General features: G+C 42.5%; 2 protein-coding genes across 5 annotated transcripts; both read right to left on the reverse strand.

The window, feature by feature from the left end:
- Nucleotides 1–700: 700 nt before the first annotated feature.
- cluha (CLUH binding protein of NUMT mRNA a) lies at nucleotides 701–16,403 on the reverse strand. 4 transcript variants are annotated; one of them, XM_086124960.1, is made up of 27 exons: nucleotides 16,088–16,403; nucleotides 11,736–11,914; nucleotides 11,481–11,652; nucleotides 11,110–11,253; nucleotides 10,873–11,000; nucleotides 10,548–10,702; nucleotides 9,624–9,749; nucleotides 9,338–9,485; nucleotides 8,395–8,487; nucleotides 7,807–8,241; nucleotides 7,406–7,665; nucleotides 6,965–7,332; nucleotides 6,366–6,467; nucleotides 6,078–6,178; nucleotides 5,824–5,976; nucleotides 5,254–5,316; nucleotides 4,928–5,172; nucleotides 4,768–4,852; nucleotides 4,539–4,692; nucleotides 4,180–4,319; nucleotides 3,760–3,840; nucleotides 3,543–3,668; nucleotides 3,257–3,378; nucleotides 3,080–3,173; nucleotides 2,869–3,003; nucleotides 2,715–2,788; nucleotides 701–2,340 (listed from the first exon to the last, which is right to left on the reverse strand). In XM_086124960.1, exons 1-27 carry the CDS (start codon nucleotides 16,224–16,226, stop codon nucleotides 2,196–2,198), a joined length of 4,167 nt encoding a protein of 1,388 aa, XP_085981086.1. In that variant the 5' UTR covers nucleotides 16,227–16,403; the 3' UTR covers nucleotides 701–2,195. The 4 variants fall into 4 exon arrangements, with proteins under 4 accessions (XP_085981086.1, XP_085981085.1, XP_085981087.1 ...); XM_086124959.1 differs by having other exon boundaries at nucleotides 16,079–16,403; XM_086124961.1 differs by having other exon boundaries at nucleotides 7,052–7,332; nucleotides 16,079–16,402.
- A 962-nt stretch (nucleotides 16,404–17,365) lies between these two features.
- Nucleotides 17,366–26,949, reverse strand: ccdc92ba (coiled-coil domain containing 92Ba). The gene is made up of 3 exons (XM_086124963.1): nucleotides 26,809–26,949; nucleotides 23,471–23,518; nucleotides 17,366–21,067 (listed from the first exon to the last, which is right to left on the reverse strand). Exons 1-3 carry the CDS (start codon nucleotides 26,939–26,941, stop codon nucleotides 20,361–20,363), a joined length of 888 nt encoding a protein of 295 aa, XP_085981089.1. The 5' UTR covers nucleotides 26,942–26,949; the 3' UTR covers nucleotides 17,366–20,360.
- Between the last annotated feature and the right edge of the window lie 601 nt (nucleotides 26,950–27,550).

A 27,550-nucleotide genomic window follows, 5' to 3' on the forward strand; every position in this document is an offset into this window, starting at 1 on the left:
AGTTTTTTTTTAACTGATTCACGACTCCATGATTCGTACGTCGTGTTCTTCTATTAGCTGTTCGTGTTTTGTGCTATACGTAGGTGTATTTACGTATAGAACTTTATGGCATTCATATTTGTACAATTTTATTTAGATGTAGGACAGCCTCCATTTCACGTAAATATTAATCTGGTGGCATATGACTAAATGGTGAATGGGCTGTCACTTATATAGCGCTCGTTACTTTGGGTACTCAAAGAGCTTCACACTGTTTACCTCATTCACCGACTGATGACGCAGCATCAGGAAGTTCAGTATCTTGCTCAAGAACACCTCGACATGGTCGCCTCAGTGAGGAGACACTGGTCAATACAGCTGGTTTCTACTTTTTATTTAATCAGTTACTTTTCAACAGAAGCTGCTGTTTGTTCCCAACTCACAGTGAAATAATTCTCAGTTATGTATAAAAGTAGGAGGGTCATAACAAACGAAAATATATAATATGGACAATTTTCGCACGTTATCAGAAGCTGACGACAACATTCTGCAGGACAAATGGATCCAAGTGTCATTCGATTCCTTGTTATTCAAAGTGCTTGCGTGCCCCCTTCTGGACATTTATTGGTAATGATCGAGGGGCACTGGTCAAGATAGTATACTGTACTTGAAAACAGGCCAAATAAGATACAGAAAGCAAGTGAATCAGACGAAGCCATAGTTAAGATACATAAATCGCCTTTATGAACAAAGGTTTTCACCTGCCCGCACTTTTGACTCATGATAGCAATGAATGACTTGAGTGTGAGCGGCTCATCTTGTTTCCTTTTAAAGTACCGGTATTTGAGTGACTCAATCTTCCTTTTGCATTCCTAAATATTGCCAGCACCATCTCTATATTGCTTTAATCACGAACATTTATACACGGCAGAAGTTACATTGCATGTATACAAGCTCAAACTGTCAAGTCTTGTTTTTTGGTACATCTCAATCAAGACAGCCCTTCCTTTTGTCCATTTCATTGGTGTTGAAAATGTGCGGTCATATTCCTGCGTAGGCTCTCTGGGCTGCATAAATGCGAAAACATGACAATCCAATATTGGGGAGAACAAATAAACGGAAAACCAGGACCAGTCACTGCAATCAATGAGGAGCACCTCTCCATTAATGAGAAGAAGTTAATTCTTGTCACCTATGCATTTAGAAAAATAAAACATTTGGAAAAAAAATGTTCATGTCACACCACTCGTTAGCCATCCTGTTGGATTACACAGAAACTCAGAAAGTCACACGTACAAATTTACATGCACAGCCATATCAATGTGTAAAAATAGATTGAACACAGTTAGTACATGGAGGAAATTGCTTTCAAGAGGACGGTTCATGGATCTTTTTCATCAAGCAAAAACGTGTTTAAATCTGATATAGATTAACACATTTTTTCATTCTATACATTATCTATAAAACAGTTATGGCTTAAATTAACAGCTCTAAAATGTCATCAACTTTCCTGTACATATTCACCGACAGGAAAAAAAAAATCCAGCACAGGAGCCCAATTTTCACGGTTTGCTTGCAAGACTCGGCAGGCAGCACACATGATTAAATTCAATTAAAGAACGTTCAACGGTGTGGGAAATGAGCAGTACATTCTGACAAATACAAGGCCCACTGTTTTATTCATCTTTTTTGTTTTAAATTCGATTTTAGTGCACAGGAGAAGGTAGCCTTTTCTCACTCAGCTAGGCTCCATGCCCTTGGCTCTTCAAGGCTCCTTTAGGAAAGAACATATGGTCATGGGCTAGCTGGGCCTTAGAGCACAAAATGTAAGGCTCTGGTACAAAATGTCACTCTGGGTCTTGAGTCCAAAACTGGGATCTCTTGCGCCAATGCAACCAGATTACTTACCACCTCATGGCAGGATTCCCTAACACTGCATGTTACATAGATTCAATGTTTGTACTTGTTTTCCCCCTATCACATCCTACCTTGTAGGAATTACCTGCTCAGTTTTCCTTTGTTATACACATCATACAGTGTGTTCTCTGGACATTTGACCCATACTGTATATCCGTTTCAGTATCATAATAAATTTTCTATTTTAATGCTGATATAGTCTGCTCAGTTCCTGGGTCAGCGGGCATAATGACAAGACTGTTGCGGCACGGTCTTCACCCTTCGTAACGGAAAAGATTACTGTTGAACGCATTGGGATGTTAATCAACAGGAATTTTGTCCACTAGTTCCAGTGGGCTGTCTTCCAAGGGCTGCTCACTCTTCTCCAGCAGCTCATTCTTCTCGGACTCCTGCAGCTGCTGTCGTCGCTGCACCTCAGCTTTCAGGTTCTCCAGATCTTTTTGGCTGAAAGGCACAATCAGCAATGAAGTGATTACACGCAATGAAGTAGTATGAGCTGCAGCCTTTACAAACGCAATCCAATGTGGGATGCTATTAAAATCAGTTTGTTCAAATTTACAAAATTTTTCACACAGTAAATATTGCAAGTTGATTTTGATGTTACATCTTTAACTCTACAGATCATAGTTTCAATACCATTTTAATTTTTTTTTAATTTGATTTTTTTTTTTAAATTATCAACTGTATGGTGCAGAATTACATTTGAGGAAGGTCATTTTGGATGACTACCACGTTGATCCTCTAGTTGTGCGACTCATTAGCCAGTAAGAAGCTATTTCAAAATGACCAAGCATACATTTTCTTTGTTGTACATATACCTTAGAGGGATAAAAATGATGCCATTGATGATGTTGAGTTGTTCCAGGATGTTGGCCATGCTGGGAGCAGTGAACTGATCAACAAGGCGAAAATAAAACCAATGTTTAATATTTATTGTCAATTAAACAAACATGGACAGTTTCGGTCAATCACCTTGAGCGGCATGATGCTGGCACTGGAGCCATTTTTATAGATCTCGTTCATTGTTCTCTGCAGAGCTACGGCCTGTTGAGTGAGGGACTTCAAGTACTCTGAGCTTTCCTTGGTTTTCTCGTGAGCCTCGCCCATCTAAGAACAATAATGCACATTTAAGATGAGGCCATCCAGATGAGAAAACTATAGGAGGAGAAGAGAGCTCTGGTACCTGGTTCTTGTAAATAGTGTAGCCTTCCTTTTCATGCTGTAGCGCCGAGCGGAACTCTGCTTTGCTTTCGTAAACCCTAGCGATTAGGTGATGGCTGGGAAGAAAAATATCACAGATGATCTCCCCACTGAATGTGAAAGCATATGGATGTGGATAAGTGCTGTATTCATTCCCCACCTGAGCGCTACTTTGAGTGACCGTGGTCCATGGTACTTTGAGTTGATGGTCAGAGCATTCTCCACGAATCTCAGAGATAAATCGTACTCCATCACGCTGTGCAGTACCAAACCAATGTTACTCTGAAAACAAGAATTACAGTTGTATTACTTGCTCGTTACTGATGGCAGCTTGAACCAAAGCAAGTAAAAAATTAAATGCATGGTAACATAAAAACGGAACCTCCTCAGCAGAATTTTCATGATAAAGAGGTAGAGTGGCTTTGTCACATTCAGTTAGAACTTACATCTAGTAATGCCATCTCCGGGTGGTCTTCACCGCACACCAACAACAGGAGGTAACGAGCTCTGTAAAGCAGCTTCAATGCCGTGGACAGCTGCCCGTTTGCAAAGCAATACAAAGCCAAGTGCATCTGGAGAGCAAAGAAAGCAAGCAATATATATGTATATTAAAAAATCCTTTGGCACAATCAACAACTGTGGACAACAGACCAGACAGCTTACATATTCTTGAATTGTGTTGGGATGCTCGATGCCAAGAACTCTTTCACTCATCAGAACAGCCTTTTGCTGGTTGCTGAGTGCCTGCAGGCAAGTAGGAGATAGTCATTTGGGAAGTAAAATCAATAGTAAACAAAAGTGAAGATGGTTGCTGTGTCCCAATTCGGGTATGACACCCCTTAGAAGCTGCAGCTGAAAGTCCATTACATCACAACACAGCCTGGAATCAACTATTCCTTTAAAAGCGGCTCATAAACAGCTTTCTTTTTGTATCATCTCATTCAAATTTCTTTTAAAGTACGTGACACAAGTCATACGCCAACATGTAGTTATCTAGCATCGCCATATTCAGCGTCGCCTCCTTAGACATCCGGAATTGGCACACAGCTGTTCCATTTCATTCATTTAATTGCCGGTGTGTACTTCGGCGTGGTCTCCCATGATGTAATTAAGGCGAGCCAATAGGCGCAGGCAGGCACAGATCTCCACATGCATAGCTCCATATACGTTGTTGAAGAGGTTGAGGGCCTCATTGATCAGCTCACAACCTTCCTTCAAAAATCCTAGGAATCAAATAAGGGAGTTTTGAATCAAAACAGAAATACATATCTGCAGACAACCGCAATGCACCCGACTGGGCATCCTAAAAATCATTTAAAATACAGTGTGTGCCTTGATATATACAATATCTACCATGTAAAGTAGTGGAGTTTGACGCCTGTGCTGTATATTAAAGAGTCGTGGTGTAAAGCGGGCCCAGGTAGTGAATTTGTGAGCCTTACCTTGCTGCACCTTGGCCTGGCCACTCTGGAAGAAGTGGAAGGCATCTGAGGCTTTGGGGTTGACGTGTTTTACCACGGGGAAAATGTTAAGTATGTCCTCCTCTGTAAAGGTAGGCTTGTGGCGGCTGTCGAAGTTATACTCCTTTATCACAATCTGGAGAGCAGATGAAAACATTAAAAAGCTATGACAAGGTGATTTTAATTTTTTTTTCAAAAAATTACTACCTACTTGGATGCCTGTTTTGACTGATATTTCTCTGAGTAAAGTGATTTTCTGAACGCCGTATTTCTCCACCACCTGGTCCACATTTTCACTGTGGAAGTAGGGAGGTGATAGACTCAATCGTAATGCACCAGCTCAAGAAAAACACAGGCAGATGAGTTGTTACCATTGGATGATGAAGTGATAGTAGCTCCGCGCTTCAGAAGCAATGTTCTTCCACAACTCACTGGGCAGTAGGCTTGCCCATGCTGTGTTGTCACCACTTCCAGGAACCTTGTTGCGACGCTTTCGGCTTTTGCGGCGGGACACAAGCTCGTCAGCTGGCAAGTGCCCAACAGCATCCGGGAAGGAACTCAGGAAGCAGTTTAGGAAATGGCTTACAGCGGCAGAGAGAGCTGACAGCTCCACACCCTTTGTGAGGTTAAAAAAAAAAAAAAAATTGTCAAAACACAAATATGCAAATATGTGAAAACTACATAAAATGTTATCTACCTGCAGGTATGTCTTGAAGATATGTTTTGCACATCTGGTGATCAGTTCAATGATTCCTATTCTCTAAAAATGCAAAGAAAAAATGTGAGAATGGCGAAAATCAAATTCAGTCACACTGGATGTGAAACAAACATTTTCACACACATTTATGCAAATAAACGTATTATAACAAGTGTTGTCACTGGAAAACTTAAGTAACTTCACAGAGTACTTCATTTTAAAAGTAAATTATGATTACAAGTTACATTCAGTTGCCCCCAGCCTAACCCAAAAATGAAACAAGATTTTGTGAATACTGTACTTCATTGGAACTGCATTTTTTTACAGTAACGTTTAAGAATAGCTTTTATTAAAAAATAAAGGTGGATTTTCTTTAATTCACAAATAATGTTTCATTTAGAAATAGATTCGTTTGTGGATTTCACAAAAAAGTGGCCGATTATTTTAACTAAAAAAGAAAAAGTATTTCTCGACTTCACTTTTTTCCCCCATACAGTCGTCATGATATAATATATGTTTATTCGTATGTCAATCCAAAATATTTCACAGTCCTAAAAACATTCGACCTACATAGAAGTGTTCCAGCTGGGCTTTGGCAGGAGTCTTGTCCACAAACTCCAGTACGGTGCCCAAGTAGCGTACATTAATGCCTCGCTGGCGCAAGGCCTCTGTCAGAGTGGCACCATCCATGGGCAGAGCGCTTTGGTCCAAACAATCTTTAACCTAGTGAGAACATAACCACCCTACATTCAGACGCGCGGCCTGCAACTTGACCTCAAAAAGAAATGCAAACAGAGGCAGTGACGACAGTACACATCACTGACCAGTGATGGAATCTGGCAGGAAACGAGAAAGGCGGCAGAATCTTTGAGTAACTGCTTTTGCTTCTGGATGTCATCTGCGCTGTCGTCTGGGAAGCGTACTCCTGGTTCAATAACACACACTTATTATTGACAATTCAAGCCACGGAGGGTAAAACGGATAGCCTCATGACAGCTGTTGTACAAAACCTTGAGGACACAAGTCGAAGAGCTACAATGGAGCATGCATGTACACACATGTATACGCACGAACGCACACACTGAAAAATTAAATATATTGTCTGATCTTACCTGGAGAGAAGATGTCAGGGTTGAAGCGGATGTCGAAAGATGTATTACTGATGGAGCCGACTGCCTTGCAGGCATTGAGGACAACCTCACGGTTTTTTTGGTCTGTTTGAAAAGGACAGACCCATGAGAAAGAGGGCAAGTAAAAATATTGAGCGATGAATTGAAACATTAATTTGGGAATATTTTGTCCATCAGTATCTACAGAATTCACAACATGCAAAAAGCACTACAGTGTATCAGTGCAAACCCAACACCGCTGAGAAAAACGTGTCAACATGCATATCATACAAGGCAAGTGAGCAAATCAACCATTCAACTGTCAATCTCAAACACATTTTGATGGACAATAAACAGTATGATTGGGTTTTTTTTCTTTTTTTTGTTAATTCTTTCAGCAGGCTGGACCATTGATGTGGGGGCATTAATTAACATTTTTTCCCCATGCAGGTTGAGGACTGAGCAGACACAGCTAGCCAGGTGGATTGAAGCCACTTGAAAATTTGATGTTCTTTCCAATACTCCAACACCTAAACTACTTCTCTCTTTGCGACTATCCACCAGAGTAGCTGTCTCAGCCTTTAACGTTTTTTTGGACGTACCAATACCAGATCCATCTTCGGCAACTAAGGTCTCCGCCAGCTCTTTGGCCTGAGCTAATCCTGGAATACTTTCCTCAAGCTCCTTACCCTCCAATGGGCTCTTGCGTTCCCCATTCTGTGTGGCTGTGGGCTCCATAGGCCCATTGGTGGCAGCCTTTGAGGGTGTTTCCTCCCCGCTGTCCATTTGGACCGGGCCATCTGTCGAGACCAGCGTGCCTGAATCTGAAGCAGTGGTTTGCGTTGCATCAGCACTGGCCTCAGTTTCGGACGTTTGAGTGATGGCTGCAAGTTTTTCGTTCCTGCTGGCATCCTGGTTCGCTTTCTGCTGCATGAGTTGGAGTGCAGCCATCTTCATAAACAAAAGATACCTAAAAAGGGACAAAATCCACTATTACACTCTTGGTGTATTACAAAACAGCAGAGTTGCGGACAAACACTAACCTGTGCTCAACAAAGGCCTCAATGAGTTCTTGGCGAAGGCAGGCGAGGCGGTGACGGTGCTGGCGGGGGAAACCCTGACGCTGACATTCTGGAGCTAACTCCTCTCCCTCCACAGGAAGGAAGTTGAGGTCAGGTGGGAAAGTGCGAAGAAGGTCCAGAATATAGTGACGGCCATCATTTCCAATGATGCCTTTACATTCGACCGATGAGCAAAGCTCCACTGCCTCGTTCTTCTCATTGAGCACATTGTACCTCTGGACCTTTGATGAAGAGTCAGAACAGGTCATTATTAAAATATCAGTACTACAAGTAACTGGAGGAGGAACATCTTTCAAGTGGATTGATAGTGTCTATTGAGCGGCAGCCACTTTTGAGGAAACAACAGTAGTTCTGGTACTGACTTTGAGGGGCCTGCTGGTCTTCGCCAGAAGCTCCAGGTATTTGCTGTGGGACACAACTGTCTTTCCAAAGTCGATGGAGCCATAGATGACACTCTGCTCCTGCTCACGCTCCAGGATGCCAGGGATGATTGACTGGGCGGTGACACGGTAGCCTCTGTAGTCCACCACCACTGTGCCCAGTGTGTATAGTCCTTCCACATCCACTGCACCGTACGCTCTCACGCCATTCAAGTCATTGGTGGGTGCGGCGTGGGCGGCAGCATCCCCACCCAGCTCGCGATAATGGTCCCTCACATCAAAACCCGGGCTGAAGAAGATGTTGTTCCAGATGAACATCTGCATGTGCGTTTCATCACCGGGGTTGATGGCCATTACGTTTCCGTCGATGACTGCCATAGCGCCGCGTGTGGCCGCTGCTGCAAAGTCACTGTGAACCTGCAAAGAGAATAAATGTGAAAAATATTTTACACAAGCTGTTTGATAAACTGTCCACACAGCAGTGATGGTTTCTTTCCAATTAACGTGAGACTACCTGTATGGTCTCATTAATCTTTTTTTTTTTTAAATACAGAAAAGACAAAGAAGCACCTTGAAAATAGCTCGCTCCCTAAGCAGGCGATCAGGCAGGTTCTTCCGAGGAAGCTCTCTTGTCGTCTGCAGCTCCTCATTCCAATCTCTAGTCTGAAGATAAGCATAACCGCATTGTTAAATGAATACAAATCTCAGCTGCAATCAAAATCTATTAACCATCCATCCATCCATTTACTACCACTTACAGGGCTGCGAAATGAGGAAGAGAAAATCCGAGGAAAGTTAAGGGGGGGACGGGGATACTTCTTCCAGATCTTCCTGGGGGATCCCAAGGTGTTCCCAGGCCAGCTGAGAGAAATACTCTCTCCAGTGTGTCCTGGGTCACCCCTGGGCCTCCTGCCGGTGGGACATGCCCGCAACACCTCACCAGGCAGGAATCCTAATCAGATACCCAAGCCACCTTATCTGGCTCTTCTCGATGTGGAGAAGAAGTTGCTCGACTCTGAGCCCCTCCCTCATGACCGAGCTTCTCACCTTATCACTCGGTTAGAACCCAGACACCCTGCGGAGGAAACTCATTTCGGCCGCTTGTGTCTGGGATCTCGTTCTTTCGGTCATGACCCATAGCTCGTGACTATAGGTGAGGGTAAGAACGTCGATGGATCGGTAAATTGAGAGCTTCGCCTTTTGGCTCAGCTCCTTCTTCACCACGATAAACGAATCCAAAGTCCATATCACAGCAGACACTGCACCGATCCGCCTGTCGATCTCCCGCTCCCTCCTGCCCCACTTGTGAACAAGATCCCAAGAGACAAACTCCTCCACTTGGGGCAAGATCTCTTCCCACACCCGAATTTTTGCCTCGGTGTCCGCTGAAGCTAATGACAGCTGGCTATCTATGAAAATTTGTTGCAGTACCTTGCACACTGTGCAACAGTTCCATCGCATTTTGTCATGCAGTAAGCAGGGGCCTAATGTTGTGACAAACCAGTTGCCATACCTGTCCTGGTATGTGCTCTTCATAACCCAAGCGGGAGGTGTAGGCGTCCTCGGCTCGAACACAGTCCATGGAATGGTCGACCTGTGGTGATGTCCAGCTGTAGACCTGGAAAGGCGTGGCTATTCGCTCAAACGGATGCCTCTGGACCCTGCAGCCCCACCGGGAAAGTAATCACTTGTATGATGGCGTGTTTCCTCATGCCAATCCAAAAAGTATTTCGAGTGTTGGCGTCAACCATGATGTGCCCTGGCACCAGATAAGATGCAGAGAAAGGAGACATTTTCACCTTTTCTTTTGCAGGGCAGTGAAGTTCTTCTTGAAGGCAGGGCTGATCAGGCTCAGTAGTTCCACCAGAGAATGGCTCAAGAAACTCGGGTTGGCTGGTTTGGGACTGAAGGTGTAGGTAGTCGACCTGAACAACACAGACAAAAACACAAACAACTAAACCAGTGTAAAGTCATTTTGTTTGTTGAAAGACTGAGGTGACTGTTCTGGACAGCACAGCACAGATTCTGACCTACATACTACTGCCAAATGTAATTCAAGTCGACCTAATTGATATGACTGAGCTGTTTTGGCCTCGAAAAAGAGGAGAATGACACAGCAAAATAGACGAAGTTGCACGCTTTTGAGTCACTACTTCCAACATAGTCCCTCTTGTTGAGTAAAGCCGAAGAAAGACACTCACTATACACTCACGCAATCTAATGAGGTGTATTGATATTTTACAAGAGGTGTATAGAGATTTTTATTTTGTATTTTCAGTGGGTCGTGAGTTGTCCATTATGTATTGATAAGTCGTTGATATTATATGTTTTTTCTTTTTCACACCTTTGTGCCCCTTTTCATTTATTTTTCTTTAAATAAAGGGGGGGGGGTGAATGAAATGTTTACCATTTCTTTTCAGCTGAATGAGATGAATACTGTACAGTTAAATATTACAAATAACTCTGTATGATTCAGGCCAGTTGGGCAATGGAAGCAACATCAACAATGTTCACTTAATCCCACCAAGTCTTTAATGAAATATCATTAATTCATAGTGGTGTATCCGATGTTGTGACTGGTGAGTAAATATTTTCACATTTAAAATGAGGAAAACTAATGGTGAAGGTTCCATCTGAAGAACATACTTGACTGTTAACTGCAACAATAGCTTCACTTGAGCCGTTAAACATTAGATTACTATAGATTGGAGAAGTAGACTAACTGGTTGAGGTAGAAGCCACGTGTTGAGGCCGTGACACTGATGTGGCGCTCTTCTACTGTCACAATGTACAGGTACATGAGGTCACCATGCATCTTCCTGTTACCGGGGGGAGGGTTCCAGCCACTCATGGTCAGGACCTTCAGGCACTGCATAGGCTGTTGAGAGAGATATGCGGGTCTACATTCCATTCGACTGCTACAATTGGTATCACAATAAAAAAAAAAGCAATTGGTATCACAATAAAAAAAAAGTGCTCAAAACACTCACAGCACTCTTGAAAACCAACAATACCGACCTAAACTGCATCGTGAAAACAGGGTTTTACCTTCCAGTCCTTGTTCTGTGGCTGAAGGGGTATCAGCGGACGCTCTTTACTGCCAGGGAGAATGTGCTCTGGGGGGGTGCAGTCAATCTGCTCCAGCTCGCTCCCCTTTTTCTTCCGCTTCCCACTATCTGCAGTCAAAACACAAACCTCATTTCCACCGCAAGTTGTCATCGTGCAAGATCTGACAAAGGTGCGGTGTCTCCAACATCAGAGGATGCTGCAGCAATCTCAAGGTACCTCCAAGGTCTCCATCCGTGAAAATACTTAGGAAGGAAAGAGAGTTGCAGTCCACTCCATTGTAGGCATCTGATGGGTCCAGGCTCTTCAAAAGGTCTCTGATATGACGCACGTGGATCCGGGCTTCACGCACAGTGTATGGCTCTAGACAAGCGCAACAAAAGCACTTTCAAAAAACAAGTGTGTACCTTCGGAATGTGTAAAATTTGGCATGGGTGGGGTTTGTCTGTGCTCTATTCATGTTACTCAGCAGAATTTTGTTGGTCAATCGTTAACAATTAGACTTCTCTGTCACCTCCCGTGTAACAAATGACTTTATTTATGCGCCTGTACAGGGTGAAACAGTCACTGCAGATACAGATCACACTGACCTTCCACCACTTTGAGCAGTGAGCCTTCCTGTAGGCCTTCAATGGACTTCAGCTCAGAAAAGTTGGCCAGCACATTTCCGTCTAGCTGCAGCGAGAAACAGGTGCGGTGGCAGGTGTCCTCTCTGTCTATCAACACCTGATGGATCTCCTGCACCATCTCCTGAGGAGACACCTGAGAACGAAAAAGAAGAGGGAGGAGATAAGAGAGAAGTACAACATTCTTATCAACAAGCTTTTAATTCTTTTTTTCTGTACCTGAAGATCAAAAGGCTCTGCTCCGGGCGCCTGGATCTTTACGGTGAAGCCCGTGTCCTGGATGACAATCACCTCCTGCTCGTTGGAGTCGTCGCCTCCATTAATGTCACTGTGCCTGTCCTTTGATTCCAACTCATCCATGTGATCATTTGCCCCTCCACCATTCACCATGACTGTGTCTGCAGAGAAACGCAAACACAAAGCTCACTCATTTGGTTTCCGTGGAGCACAAGCAAAATTCTGTCACGCTGCAACAATACCGGCGGCACAATATTCAACTGGTTAGCACGTCCGTCTCACAGTGCAGCGGTGAAGGGTTCGATTCCGGCTCCGACCTTCCTGTGTGGAGTTTGCATGTTCTCCCCGTGCATGCGTGGGTTTTCTCAGGGTTCTCCAGTTTCCTCCCATGTTTCAAAAACGTGCATGGTAGGTCAATGGAACACTCTAAACTGGCCCTAGGTGGGATTGTGAGTACAAATGGTTGCTCATCTATGTGTGCCCTGCGATTGGCCGGCAACTGCCCAATGACAGCTGGGAGAGGCTCCAGCATGCCCGCGAGCCTTGTGAGGATAAGCAGATTCGAAAATGAGTGAATGGATGGATACAACAAAACCTCAAGACAATTGAACCACATGATTGGCTGATGTGCTGCCAGGAAGTCGCATCAGTAACAAAAACACACGCAGTCGGAGGCTGGATGAAAGGTTAACACTAGCTAGCAAATGGTACTACGCAAGTGGATGGATTTAAAATCGGTCTAAAAGAAGGCCCTGGGTTCTGCCGTTGGCCAGGGATCCTGAAGGTTAAAGCAAGTTATTTTCAACTAAAAAGGAAAACCGTTCCTGAGATTGACAGTTGCATTAGCGCATCAGTGTAAAAATCTGACATGTTTTGAAACAAATAAATATAAGGGGTGCTTTGATCGACATACAGCGTGTTGTAGACAAAATACCATATAGGTGCACTCCATCTAACATATAACATTTTGATCAAATTGGATTTTTCGTTTTGTTGGACTATGACATGTTTTTCGGCAACAGTGCAATTAGAAACCTATTCAGGTTGATTTTGATTAAACAATAAATAGCAAGAGCGAATTTTTGGTACGAGTCTGAGCTCTACGAAACACATTATCTAAATTTGCAAACATCTCCTGCCAATTCACGCATCATTCTGGTCTCCAGGAGTAAATATCAGTGACGTACAAAGGAAAGGGTATGGAAATTGAGCGGTAGGACTGAGTACTATTCGGAGGGATTCATGCATTAGGGATTCAGCTGCTGTCAGTGTGTGTGTGTGTGTGTGTGTGTGTGTGTGTGTGTGTGCGTGCGCATGCACATGCACATGTGCGTCCTTGCTCACCGTCAAGGGTAACACGGCTTCAGGGTTGCTAAAATAGGGGGTGGAGCTTCATAAACTAGACCCTGACTGGCACTGGCAACAACTGAAGGAGGGAGGCTGCAGTCATTGGACAGAGCAGCCCAGCTCTGAATACCAAAAAACAGTTTCACGCCAAACTATGCTGCCGAGCCTCTCTTCCTCTGATGCCAGATCCATAACACACCAAATGGGCGATCTGGAAAAACAACTGGCAGGAAATTGCTATGTTTGGGACTGTTGCATTTTATTTTTATAAATTACAGAAACCTCGCTACACGCTCAAAGTGCACACACTTCAGTGCAATGAGGAACAATGGTAGTGGCACAAAGTGAAGTTTCATTACCAGATAATTATGTCCAATAATGTTAATAATTATGGATGGATAAATACGATGACACTGCACTACTGTCATAATAGTAATTAACACTTGTTGAAATACAAATGTCCACGTCCCATGGCTTGTTGAAATGTAGCTATGGGTGAGTGATATTTTTTAATTGGTCCTTGAAGTTTTCTTCACTTGAAAATGGCCATGAGAACTAAAATGTTTGGGGTCCCTCTTCCGTACCTACCCAGCGAAAAATATACATTTGTTGATGGCAGTAAACTGTTTAATTTCAGGTGATGAATAAAAATAGACTCCAAAGCCAATAAGACACACCATCTATTAAACTGGAGGCTACTACCTGAGGAGCTAAGTCATTGCAACACGAACCATGTTTGTCAAACGATTACTGAACAGTTCAAAGCAGTGAAGCGTATCACAGCTGAAAGCACAAAAATCAAACATGTGTCCTATTCCAGGGATAAGTAGGAGGGCCAAGGCAAAGGGATAAATTGAACATTAATCTGACAGAGAAGCAGACAAGTAGCAACAACAAGACTATACAAGTGCTGAGCTCTACAATGACCCACTTCCAAAATGCACAATCAACCAGTCTGAGATAATTGGCAAATGTCATTGACTGCATAAATGAGGACCCTGGCAGCTTCCGTGACATCAACCAACAAGAGGACAACCATGAAAAATAACATGCGAGGTTTTATGTGATTCACTGCACCCATGACGAAGTCTTCTAACACATTTAATGATTAAGTCACTCCATCAATGAGGTGGGATTGTGCCTGGAAGCATAATTATCTTGTCGGATTGGATGTTCTTGTGACCTGAGGACGAGTGTGAGGGTGTCTGTGAGTCTCGGGATTAACCCAGTCACCCTTCACCCACCGATGCAGCACAGACCAGCACAGCCACAGACCGTCATCCTTGACCAATATATCATGCTGGTCCCAGAAGTAGGAACACAGTTTTGGTCTTATTCACCCAGCAGGCCTCGGGCATCGGAAGAGCAACAGTTGGACATCAATCGACCTGAACTGGGATGTTACATTTTAGAGATAATGATAAAATGATGCCCTACATTTGAATTGCAAAACTAGGAAGAGGTATGAACTAGGACCAGAAATGTGGTCTTCTGCTTGTTAATAACCACGGACGTGCCTATATTAATTAAATCTGTTTAATTACTGTGACCACGGGTTATTTCACAGATGGATGAGATCATTTATTGTTCAACTGCTAAAATTGCATTGTCAAAGAGAGCAAGATAATTTCAACACACACACACACAGGGTTGAATATTCATAGAGAATTGGGGAAAAATATTCAATTGACCAAATTAGTACATTTATTGGAGTAATTAATTAAAGATAAAATAATGCCCTCAAGTTGACAGTCGTAACAGAAATGCGGGCGCTCTGCTTTTAGAAAAAAAGACATGCATAACTCTGTTGTGAAAGCACTATAGAAATAAAGATGTATGTACTGCATTAAATGTGTCTTTAATTGAAGTACAGATGCCATGGGTTCTTTTTCAGATTGGCACGAGATAATTGAGCCCTAACTAGAGCAATAATGTGAATATTTAAAATGGTAATGAATACTCCATCACACTCGTAGAGGCGAGACCACTTGATAACGTTTTCCTGTCAAACAAGGGGAGTCAATGTGCCACACGACAACCACGCAGGCTGCGGCGTCTTGCTTGCCAAGTTGTGTAACTTCTTTCCCGGCTGACTGCCACCCCCGGTTCGGTGTCAATCTCGAAACATTAACACAGTGCTCCGGGTTCCCCGAGAACGGACCAACTTCGGCACCCAGAGTACTCACCAGTTTGCATGTCTCATTTGAAGCGTAACCTAACTTTCCCCGTGAACGCACCTTCACGACTTTTCCTATGTAACCACCGGCTTCCGCTTCCCGGGCGCGGAGGGACACTCAATTTCATCCTCACCGGTGGGGGAGGACAGGAGGTTGGGAACGTGTTTCGACAGGCTCACGGGTGCTTTGCTGGCTTAACAACGATTCGTCTTAGACAAGAATATGACTGCAATAAATGTGAATTCTGAGATAAGTTCGTGACGAGTGGGACAGAAATTTAAGGGATATGTTTATTTATCAAAGACCCCGTGTTCATGCCGAAAGTGTGCGACGCCATTGAAGGTGACCTTCAGTAACCATGTACGTCACGACGAGTTTGCGCAAAACGAGTCCAACTTCAGATAGTTTGCCTTTCCAGTTCTCAAACTGAAACTGGCGATTTACGGTTATTCCGTGTGCAGAGAAGCTATGTAACAAATTTTCCGCTAGCATGGCTAAAGCACTTGACAGTGGGGCAACTGTTATGTTAGCCTGTCAGCTAAACTGTTTGGGTGAGTTACATGTGCATCGGCATGCATTGTCACGCACTCGTCGCAATTACCGACTTGTGAAAACCGGACGATTTTGTATTTTGCTGAGAAGCTATAAAAACATTGCGACGGTACCGTTAGCATGTACTCCAGGTGCAGCACTCGTCATATAACACGAAGCAAAGAAAGTAGAGGTGAAGTGAGACAGGGACATTTGGCCAAATTTCAACGCGACAATCCTAGTCTTTACGCATGTAAGAAACAGACATACTTTGCTCACCACACCCGCGCGAATCTTTCAAATGCGCCCTGCTGCTCTCGTGGGCGTCCTGAGCTCCATGCCCGGCTTCCGACACAGCAACATCAGCCGGACGGCAGCCGGGCTCAGAAGCCTGGGTGTCGTCCGTCTTGCTCACCATGGTCACAAAGACAAACGGGAGACGTGACAGTGTTGGAAAAGAGCTATTCGCAAGTCGTCTTGATATGCTTTAGGACCGGTTGGCAGGGGACGGGCTTACAATAACGCGTACGCTTAGGAAGGACAACGCTGTATGTATCACACGTGCTTCTCTCTTCTCTTGACCTCTTTGCCTTTGCCACGCTTGGCCCCGCCCACTGACTGAGGATACTACGGAAAGTCACACGCGACAAATGTCATTACTAAAAAATGCTGTTGTGTCATGATGTAATACAGAACTGCATTAGTTTTTCGTTCACTTTTTCCAGTCAAGGCACATTTTTGAAGTTATGATAATCTCACCTCGAGTTATTTCCCAATTACTTACTCAAAGTAAATTTGCGCCTGTTTTGTTGAAAATATGTTACATTTGCATGAATGTAAACAGATGAATCAGTGACCAAACAAAGATGTCATTTCGGTGTCCGACTGTCCTCTTTTTTTGGAAATCAAAATACTGTATGGTCACCCTACTGTACGGGTTAACTGCACGTTCTGCCATCAGGTGGAAGATCATTTAATTGCTCTACCTGTCACACTACGTCGCAGATGAACAAAGATGCTACATTATTTGCAGTGAATACAAAATTTTTCGGACCAGTTAAGTGAGAAGGTGGTTGGGCATCACTAGTGAACGTAACAGATAGTACAAAATGGGTGTAAAGACCACAAAACTCAATCAACAAATGAACTTTGACCACTTTGACTTAAATACTGTATAATCAGTTCTTGACAATCTCATTGTGGAGTCAGACAATGAAGGATATCAATTGCGCTCACATCACATGCATGCATATTGTAGAATATGCCAAGTATAAAGTATATCTTACAGCTGCTACTATTCCATTCATTTTCCAAGTAGCTGAAGTAGCGATAAAATCTATGAAATACAGTATTAACTGAAAGTGTGGTTGGTGTCCTGTCTATGAAGAATACACTTGTCGAATGCTTACTTAGGTACTCAGCATAGTATCATAAGGTCTACCGTTTTACCATATGTGCATATTTGATTATTTATTATATTTCTATTGTATCTCATTCGATGTCCTACCAAATGAACTGTCCAGGGTGTGTATTAGCAAGCATTCAACACAAGCAGACTGACAGATCTTGTTTGTTTATTCCAATCATGTTTACAGTGCAGCTTACAGAGTTGATGCAGTTTTCAGATCACCCCAAGACATGGACCATTTTAGGAGTAGCTAACTTCCCCTTTGTGATTGATGGTGTCAAGCACATATCAACTACTAGCGTGTCACAGCAGAAGCTTCTTGGGGCCACAAAGAGTTGACTGAAACTGTTCTAATAACTCCAAACTCGATAAAAAGATGGAAGACACTTTTTTTATGGCTGCTGGACGTGGGAATACATGCAGCAAATTGAGCATTATTGATTTGAAATAAAAATAACAAACATATCTCATTATAAGGGCACTCGATTTAAAAGATAAGCTTGCTTTGGCTCATTCCTGTGATCATACTGAAGCACAGATGCAAAACAAGTTAAAGCTGAATATGTAGAAATCCAGAATGGGACCTATTATACTGTCGTGCTACAACCGGATGGATAAAGTTTTTGATCTACCTGATGTGTCCTTTTTGGATACTGTGTTCTTAACAGTCTTAAATTAGAATCCTTCTGTAAAAACAACATTGTACCAGGAAGTTGTAAGAACAACCCCCTACTACACAGTTATACTATCATGGCTTATGATTTGGGACAATGGTTTTAGCTGGCATTCTATCCTGACAATCATGTGGCATAGCGGCATGCCCACATGTTTATTGCTGCCACGACTGCAGCAGCTAATCGGTCCTCAAACCTTCAGGTAACTACTACTATTCATCAGTATAACAGAATACGACAAAAGTCAAACACTGAGGCATTACACATGAAGCAAAATGGACAACAGTTTGTTTGTTTGTTTGTTTGTTTGTTTACAACAGTAATGATATATGAACAGATTAAGTCCGCAGAACAGCTGTCACAACCTAAAAACGAGACATAACTATTGAAGTATGGTGGTTGACTGAAGACAAAAACACAATATTTAAATGCCGATGTCAGTATTTTGGACAAGCCTCACACGTCTCATCACAAGTAAATTAAGTTTCAAAGCAGGACTCGGTCACATTAATTACATAGAGAGGGGGAAAAAAAGCCAAAATATAAACTTCAATATATTGTTTCATACAAAACAAAACACATTGTTTGCTGTATGATAAGGCAGCAATTACAATGGAGCTTTGCATGTATCACAGAATAAAGAAATATTGACCAAAAAAACTATTCAGTTTACTTATTGAATTCAGTTCAGTCATTCTCATACTTGGGGGTTTCTTCTTACACTTGCATAACTACATACCAATATTCTGTGCAAAGCTCCTGTCTAAACTGACAATCTCCCTGCATATGTTGATATCGCCATAGTATTTAAGAATTAGTACACTTGGAAAATGTTACAGCCACACCATCAATTGGAGAAAAAAAAGTCCTCACTTAACCAACGGTCACATTCTTGTTGGTCCATTTTTCCTGAGATGTAAATAAAAGAAAGTCCCTCAAGCAGATTAGTTGCCAGCTAGTGTTTTTGTTTGGAACACAAAATTCAAGTGCAGTGAGTGGTTTGGGCTTGAATAATAATTGAGCAACTGTTTATACAAAGCAACTCATGTATCAAGCACACACAGTTTAAAAAAAAATACACTAATTCGCGAAGAATCGTTTAGAAGAACGTTTGGTACTCAATTTTAAAATTGGATATGAAAAGTTACCAATTAAAACAAAAAAGCCATGTCCACTTCAACAAATAGCCTTCAAGTTTCATAAAATGAAAAAAATCTTCCCATTTCACAGATTACACATTTGACTTGTCAAGAGGTAACAACCGTCCACAGTGAGTTTAATTCAGTCATTAAGGAGTGGAACATTTGCTGTTGATGTGCATTTGTGCGAGGACTGTACAAATTGCAGTACCATTCCTCAAAAGATATTTTGCGTCCTAATCGAAACCCATAACGTGTTCTACAGATATGGCTCTAGGAACTAAAGACAATTCAACATTTTTGTTGTCATCCAGTGATATACAGACGCACACACTCAGATCGTTTCAACCGTGACTGTCGTTTTGAGGTTACACAAACACACAGTGTGGAGTTGATTTATGGTTCACCTTGAAGGGTCACAGTTGGTCACGGCCACATAAAAAAAGCTTGCCTTCCACACAACATGCCTGCCGCAACCTCAGCTGGACTCCAAAAAAAATTGAATTGCTTTACTATTAAGGCCCCACAGTATACAAGTGACACCCGTGTAAACACATCATTCTAGTTCAAAGATGTACTTGAAGTGACACGTCTTGTAGTCCATAATATTAAAAAGGATATCCGGCAGAGGTGGGCAAACCTTTGATCTCAAGGGCCTCAATTGATTTTTAAATCAGACACTTGGCTCAGTTCATCTGGAGATGAGGTCAAAAGCATGTGTGTAAAATTACGATGAAGAAACACATATATTTGTCATCTCTTCATATAGATAAATATATGTTTATATGTTTTATATGCATGTGTTTATATATATTACAATTTTATTAACTGAATGTTTCGAAAAATGAATAAAAAATATTTTCTATAAATATGTTGCAAATTTCATCGTCCATCCATTTTGTAATCCGCTTATACTCACGAAGGTGGTGCAGGGGCAGGAGCCTATCCCAGCTGTCTTCGGGCAGTAGAGCCGGAATCGAAACCTGCACCTCCGCACTGTGAGGCAGACGTTTTAACCAGTCGATCACCGTGCTGCCACATATTTCATCATTTAAAATAAATGAATTAACCAATTATTTAATTCAATGGCTAAAAAATGTAAAAGGAAAAACACAGTCTTATTAACCAATTTTAGGTAACAAATATGACAAGAGTCTTGATAAGGTAAATGCTTGTTGGGCTGGATTAAAAAACATAGTCGGCCATATGTGGCCCCAGAGCCATACTTTGCCCACCGCAGGTCGACGTTATTCGTTATTAACCCAGTGTTATTCGGTCAAGGGGCGGCATAACAAAAGTGTTAACAGAAGCAAAAAAAGATCAATCCTTTGCTAATCTGCCTGTGCCTCAGCACCAGGGGGCGCTGTGGTTGCAGACACCAGCCTGGCTGCGTCTTCTTGAGGGACCACTGGCCCTTGCTGACCCACTTCCTCCTCATCCCTGAGCGGAAGCGATCTGTGTGTTCCCGTTTGCCTGGTGCGTACTCGGAGCCTCCAGGGGTGAAGGAAGAGGGCAGGGTCTGGCATGGCTGCAGGCTCCGCAGGGCCCGTCACTTTCTCGATGGGCACACATTCCCGGGCGCGCTCCATTCGAGAGCAGGCTCTCGCGCTCTTGCGCTTGGGTTTAACCCCAGGAGAAGAGTTGGAGGCTCCTGGGAGCGACTGCTGGGGGGAGATGTGCTCGCTGTCATATTGCGGGGGGGCCTGACGGGAAGCTCTGGTCAGGATCGCATGTCTCTGCTGCAGCCGCTGGTGATGCAGCTTCTGCTTGGCAGCGTGAAGCTGAAAGGAAAGGTACGCCGCTGCCTCGGTTTGTTTCTGAAGCTCGGTGTTTAAGATGGTGGAGCAGTGGCTGCGTCGTTTGAGCTCCTCAAGGAAGTGGCGCTCTTTTTCTTTCAGATTGGCTCGAAGGGCTCCCACCAACGCGCCCTTGTGGAGCAGTTCCTTGCGAATTTCTCCAATAGTGCACTCCTGCTCACACAGACGGTCTTCGACACCCCTGCAGCGGGCCTCCAGCAGCTCCTCTTCCTCTTGTATTTCTAAAACGGGCAAAGACAAAAGAGTGATGTCAAATGTCTAAAATGCTACACAGCACACTGAATAGCGAAACGGGTGAAAGCGCTAGGGTGGCACGGTTGTCGACTGGTTAGGACGTTGGGCTCACAGTGTAAAGGTGCAGGTTTCCATTCCGGCTCCAGCATTCCGGTGTGGAGTTCTCATGTTCTCATGAGTTCTCATGGGTTTTCTACGGGTACTCCAGTTTCCTCCCACATTTCAAAAGCATGCACGGTAGGTTAATTGATGACTCTAAATTGTCTGTAAGTGTGAATGGTTGTTGGTCAATGCGTGCCCTGTGACGAGCTGACAACCAGTTCGGGGTGTCCCTGGCTACTGCTCAAAGTCAGCTGGGATAGCCTCCAACACGCTGGCACCTTCGTGAGTAAACGTGAATTAGAGGGGATTATTTATTTATATTCCCTGGAACAGATTATTATCACTTTCATTCATATCATTGGTAAAGACTATTTGAGATTGAATATTTGAGTTACAAGCATGGTTGTGGAATAAATGAAACCCAACACAGGGCACTACTACTGCATGTTGTTGATATACTGTATGTGGACAAAAATAAAGTGCGTATTCCCACTCTAAAATGTATGCTTATCTGCGATCAATAACCTTAAAATAAAACATAGTTGGACTCAAGGAATGTGAACTCAAAGTTCATTCGGCTAGTTCTGATACATATCGTCTCAAGAGACATATTGCCTACAGCGCCCTCTTCACAAGAAATTAAAACGGACAACGGTACATTATTTTCATTCTTGTCAAACTCTCGGAGAGAAAGGATAAGAGCGATGCACATAAAAAGCAGAGTTCGAAATGGGCCTCGGGGCTGACTGAGCAAAGCTGGCCAGAGGAGGAGATTACATCTTTGAGGCCACTGCTGATGTTTCATTACCAGAAATAGGTCAGATTTGATGAAGGGGAGAATCCCAAGGGTAGGGAGAGGTTCGGTCATTCCTCAAGGTGAATCTATACCTACATCTATCTATACCGACATTAGACATAAATATAGTGAAACCGCAGACATACTGGAATGAGAAACAACATACGGTACTTACACTGGAGCAAATTAGGATATCATTGGAAACCTAAATTTCAGTTGTGCAATTTGAAAAGTGAAACTCATATAGCTTCGCTACACATAAAGAGAATATTTCATGATGATATTTTTATGAATTTTGATGAATAAATCTCACAGCTAGCTTGATGAGGACTTACTTTTGATTTTTCATTTGGACTCAGCTCGCCATCATGATTCAGACAAGCTCACAAAGTGCTATCTGCAGTTTCTCATATATGTATACATAAGATGTATGTGCATGCCTTGAGATACGAGTTACATTTGGTCCACAATCACGCCTGTAACTAAAAAACACTCAAGACGATGGCTAGAAACAACTTCTAAATTGTGTCACTCGTAATGTAATTTATTGAGATCGTCCTGATATTTTTGGACACAGTCTCTCTCTTTGGTATTCCGGGAAGGCTCATCAGACTTTGAATCGCGGGATCGCTGTCGCCCATCATCACCACACCCAGGTTGAGCTCATAATATTGGAGACTTGATAATGTGATCTTCATATCACCCCACACGCTCCTTCGCTCCACTCCTGTCTGCCGCCTTCTCGTTTTCCCTTTTATCACTCTCTACCTCCCCTTTCTTTGCATCTTACTACCTCTCATTGCCGACTTCTGTTTTCTCTCGCTGTCTGTTGTAAACAGACACCCCCCAAGGGACAACAAGGGGAGACGCTAGCAGAGGGAAAGAAAGAGGACGGATCAATTTGACGGGGTGGGAGAAGAGTGCATTCTTTTGATGATAGGCTCTAATGGCTGAGTAATGCAGCTACACGGGCACTGCTCGCCTTTCGACTCCTCTTTTTTTTCTGTTTCACTCCCGCAACCAAACGGTGCACATCTCCAGATTGAGGCTGCAATAAAAATATCCATCAAGGGCTGCATTATGTGTGTCACGACAGGCTATCTTAGCAGCAGTTTTTGTTATCGCCACTGCCCTCATGAATCCGCAACCCATTTGCTTTTTTCATTTGAGATTAGTGGGTCAGCTTCCATCGAAGCATATTCAGGATATGTGAAAAGATACGACAGCATTTGTGTGTGAGGTTTGTCAGGAAAGGCTGAGAGAGCGAGGGAGGGAGAGAGAGAGAGAGAGAGAGATGTTCTATGGGGGATGGCGAAGAGGCAGGGACAGATACAGGCATGTTGCTGATACGACATTGGGGGTTGTGCTTGGTTAGGGACTGAATGCTTAATCTCAGAGAGATGAAGGCTAGGTCAAAAATAAACTGACCATATAAATGTACAACAAATGATATTCATGCACCATAAGGGATTTAAATTATCTTTCAACATACCTATTTGGCTTCGACCCGGAGGTTTCACCTTCAGATCATTTGTCAACTCTGAAAAGTGGAAAACAAAGAAAAATGAATATGGTACAGAAATCATGTTGGAGTGTCAATGTTGAACCATAACATCTCATTAAAATGACACCGACATTTCAAGTTGATTTAATCTTTTCTTTGACAAGTTAACCAATGCTGCATGTTACTCCAAGCACATTTCCACATGTCCGTACATAAATAATGAAGCTAAATCTGAGACTTTGCATTAAGAATCACTGTTAGAGGCTTGGCCAAGTTCCCTTACTTTGTCAAAACTGTTTTTCTTGCAGGCAGACATACAGCTGCAGCTTTGAGAGTACTGTATTGCGCCCTCAAATCGATATGTGCTGAAAGAAAAACTGCTGCCGGTGCACTCTTGCTAAGCATGATGTTTAATGATGGAAGACCGAGTGCCACAAAATGATGTTATTGAAAGCAAATTCAGTCAAGTTCAAACTATGCAGTTGCAACTGATTTTAATTATATTCCATGGACAAGTGGTACACCCCTTCGAACTCAACTAAGGTTTGGGCGACTGCATGTATATATTTTGTTCTTTTTATAAAGGCATTTTCTATGCTCACATGCTTTGTGGGAACAATTTAGCACAGGAAAATTAGACAAGGTGTCCAAATACATACAATGTTCATATAACTTACGGTCAATTTCATCACAACTTGAGAAATGCTGTCCACTCGGGATAGGTACATGGTTGTGGCCAAAATGATAATTATAATTATTTTGATCAATATTGTAATCATTAATCCCAATTATTCATCATGATAGGGAAAACCTCTGTACTTTTATTGCAACATATTATACAATATGTTGCCATTTTCAACGGGACAAGAAACTTTAAAACAAATTAATAATCATTTTCAAATAAATGATAAAACAACAGAAAAAAATATATCAGGGATTAAAATTTACCACGGGCTGAGTAAGTAAATACACTATTACCCTTTGTTTGATGTCACTCGAACTGAATCCAAAACAAGCCTTGCATCATGTGCATGCCCCCTGGGAGCTTGGCTCACTATACTGGTTGATAGAATGCTTGATTTAGTTATGCAGCAGAGCCCATATTTTAAATGATAATAAGGTTGATATCATGCATCCATCCATTTTCTGATCCGTTTATCCTCACAAGGGTCACGTGGTGTGCTGGAGCCTATCCCAGCCGTCTTTGGGCAGTGGGTGGGGCACACCCTGAACTGGCTGCCAGCCAATTGCAGGGCACACATAGACAAACGACCATTCACGCTCACACCTAGGGACAATTATGAGTGTTCAATCAGCCTGCCATGCATGTTTTTGGAATGTGGGAGGAAACCGGAGTACCCGGAGAAAACCCACACAGGCCCGGGAGAACATGCTAACTCCACACAGGAAAGAACCCTGCACCTCTGCACTGTGAGGCCGACGCGTAACCAGTCGATTACCGAGCCGCCCCATTTTGCTCTTCTAAAACATATTTAAAATGTATGTATAAAACCCTAAATTAAAAAAAAAAAAACAAGACTAAACCAAATAAGCTTTCTGAACAGGTTTTAATTTAAACTGTGCAATTTTTGATTCCTAATTAATTCTGTTATCAGGGAGACAGAGGGACATGTCTTTGCCAGGAAAGCGAGCCAACATTCTAACGCTTTACGACAGCAGACATCAGATCAACCTCGTAGTGACCTTCAGGAAAGAGCACATGAGCAAGCCAGCAGAAAGCTCCCCTTGAAGGACAGATCACAAATTCTCAACTCAACAAATGATCATCTTTTCATCAGTGTGGGGACACAAAGCTCTTCAAGTCCCTGTCAGGTAGTAATAAACAACACAGGGGGTTCTCACAATACTGGTTGTTGCTTGCGATGGCTTATTCATAGGCTGAGTGAGGTCAAAAGGTCATTCACTCTCTGGTCACAATTAATGATAAAACCGAATGATTTCTCTGAGCGTGTGTGATATGGTGCAAGACCCCATTGATACAGAGGGGAGAAGAGAACAGAAAGTCCTAAACACACAATTATAGATTAGCGCAATAAACTGATGGAGGAGGGTGTTTTCGAGACAACTGCTGACATTGGCTCTGAGCTATCACACAGGCATGCACCCGCACGCACTCACATACTCACATACACGGCCCTACCTCTCTATTAGACAAGACCGCATTCATGTGGATTTCTAAAACAATAGATTAACCGAATAGATTAACCATGGAGGAAATACTTTGCATGTCCTTCTAAAGCCTTACCATATACCGTATGTGTATAGCATTTACTATATGGTTAACATTTTTTTTTTAATATTCAGGAAGCTTTAAAGGTTTTAGAGAATAAATACCTTACAATATATTTTATTGTATCCACATCTATCCTCCCCAGTGTGCGGTGATTGTGTTCGTGTTAGCTGCATTTGATCAATGAAATTCACTGGCTGGTAAAATGATGTCATCTCCCGGAATTGTAGTATGACATCACCACGTTGTCACTGTCGGACAGTGATTGATGCCAAAGGGACAGTATGAATCTTGGCATAGCAGCAAGAGTGGAGGGTGTGCCTGTTTCTTGTTAGCAAATCAAGCTTTGCCATGTATTTTCAGGACTGCCAAGGTGCCTAGTCACTGTCGGATTAAGGACCTTGCTTGCTGTTCGCTCACAAGAATTTTTTTTGTCACCTCCTTCATGTTTATAGTCGCTCTTGTTTCGATAATTTTCCTGTTTCGTATTTTTTGTTTCTTGTTATTTTTGGATTAAGTTTCAAGTAATTGAACTTTTGCTATTTTGCGTTGTGTGTTTTCGGATATCAAAAATTCCTGCCATTTGCAAGCATTTTTTTTTTTTGTGATCATGTTGACTTGTTGACTTTTCCTGGTTTTGTGTCGCCAGCGCTTTCCGTTTATATTTTGTCAGTCCTTCGTTTTTCTGCAAATACATTTTGTACCGTCGTTTGTCTGAATCTACGTTTGTGGGATCCGCTTACCATCTGTTCCATTTTTGGATCGTGTCACTAAATTAAGGCTCCCTCAACTTTGGTTGACTACAACTCTCGCTATTTACATCTTTTTTTTTTTTTTTTTTAACAACTGTGAAGGTTGATAGAAGTAATGAGCACATTTTTAAAAAAAAGAGAACAACATGCAGGCATCTGTTTTCAGTGTCGGAAGTGAAAGTAAAAACATATTCTCATGTAAAGCACAGACACGTGAGAAATATACCGAAGTACATTAACAAAATACTTCCCACCAATGCATAAAATAAAAAAAGCTGAATCATAATTTCATGCATGCATTTTTAATTGAATAGCCCACTTACCTGAGCATCGTCTCTGCAGGGCAAGAATCTCCATGTGGAGCCCGTGAAGCAAAGTGAGGTGCTCCTGCCTGAGGAACATCATGCTCCTCTCCACGCTCTCCAACTGCCGGGTCACATTACTCTCTTCGGCCATGGCTGGGTTTGCACTCACAGGAAGACGGACGGGGGTCCAAATGGGGTTTACCAGGTTGGAACTAGGCTTGGAAGTTGTTAACTTTCCATGGAAAATAGCAGGAATGAATGGGAAACAACAGGAATACACAAAATTGAAGGTTGGCTCTTAAGTGGGAACTTTGATCAAATTAGGGAAAATATATTTGAGCATAATGCTGAGTAAAAAAAAAAAAGAAAAATCAGATTTCATCCAAGTACAGTGGTACTTTGATTTACTTGACTTGTGAGTTATGAGCTGTCGTTTGTTGGATTTTTTTTTTTTTTTGCTTTGAGTTGCAAGTCAAAATTTGAGGGAAGAGCCAACTTTTACGAACTGCATCTCGAACGAAGTCAAAAGCAAGTCGAGTCAGCCAGTAAGGCTGTCATGGCCCTCAATGTGGGCAAAGAGCCACAGGGCACCTATTTTGCATGCCAATACAAAATTGTATTTCTTTTTTTACCCGCAAATTCCAGGTGAATCCTCATTATTATTCATAATTCTCGTGTGAAGTGTCCGATTTGGAATATTTCCAAAATCCTCAGTTTTTTATCCCCCTGCTTTGAAATTATTAATGGTACATACATTTTA

This window comes from Hippocampus guttulatus, chromosome 12 (assembly GCF_054856545.1).
Source record: "Hippocampus guttulatus isolate MCC_2025c chromosome 12, RoL_Hgut_1.0, whole genome shotgun sequence".
NCBI classification, from domain to species: Eukaryota; Metazoa; Chordata; class Actinopteri; order Syngnathiformes; family Syngnathidae; genus Hippocampus; species Hippocampus guttulatus.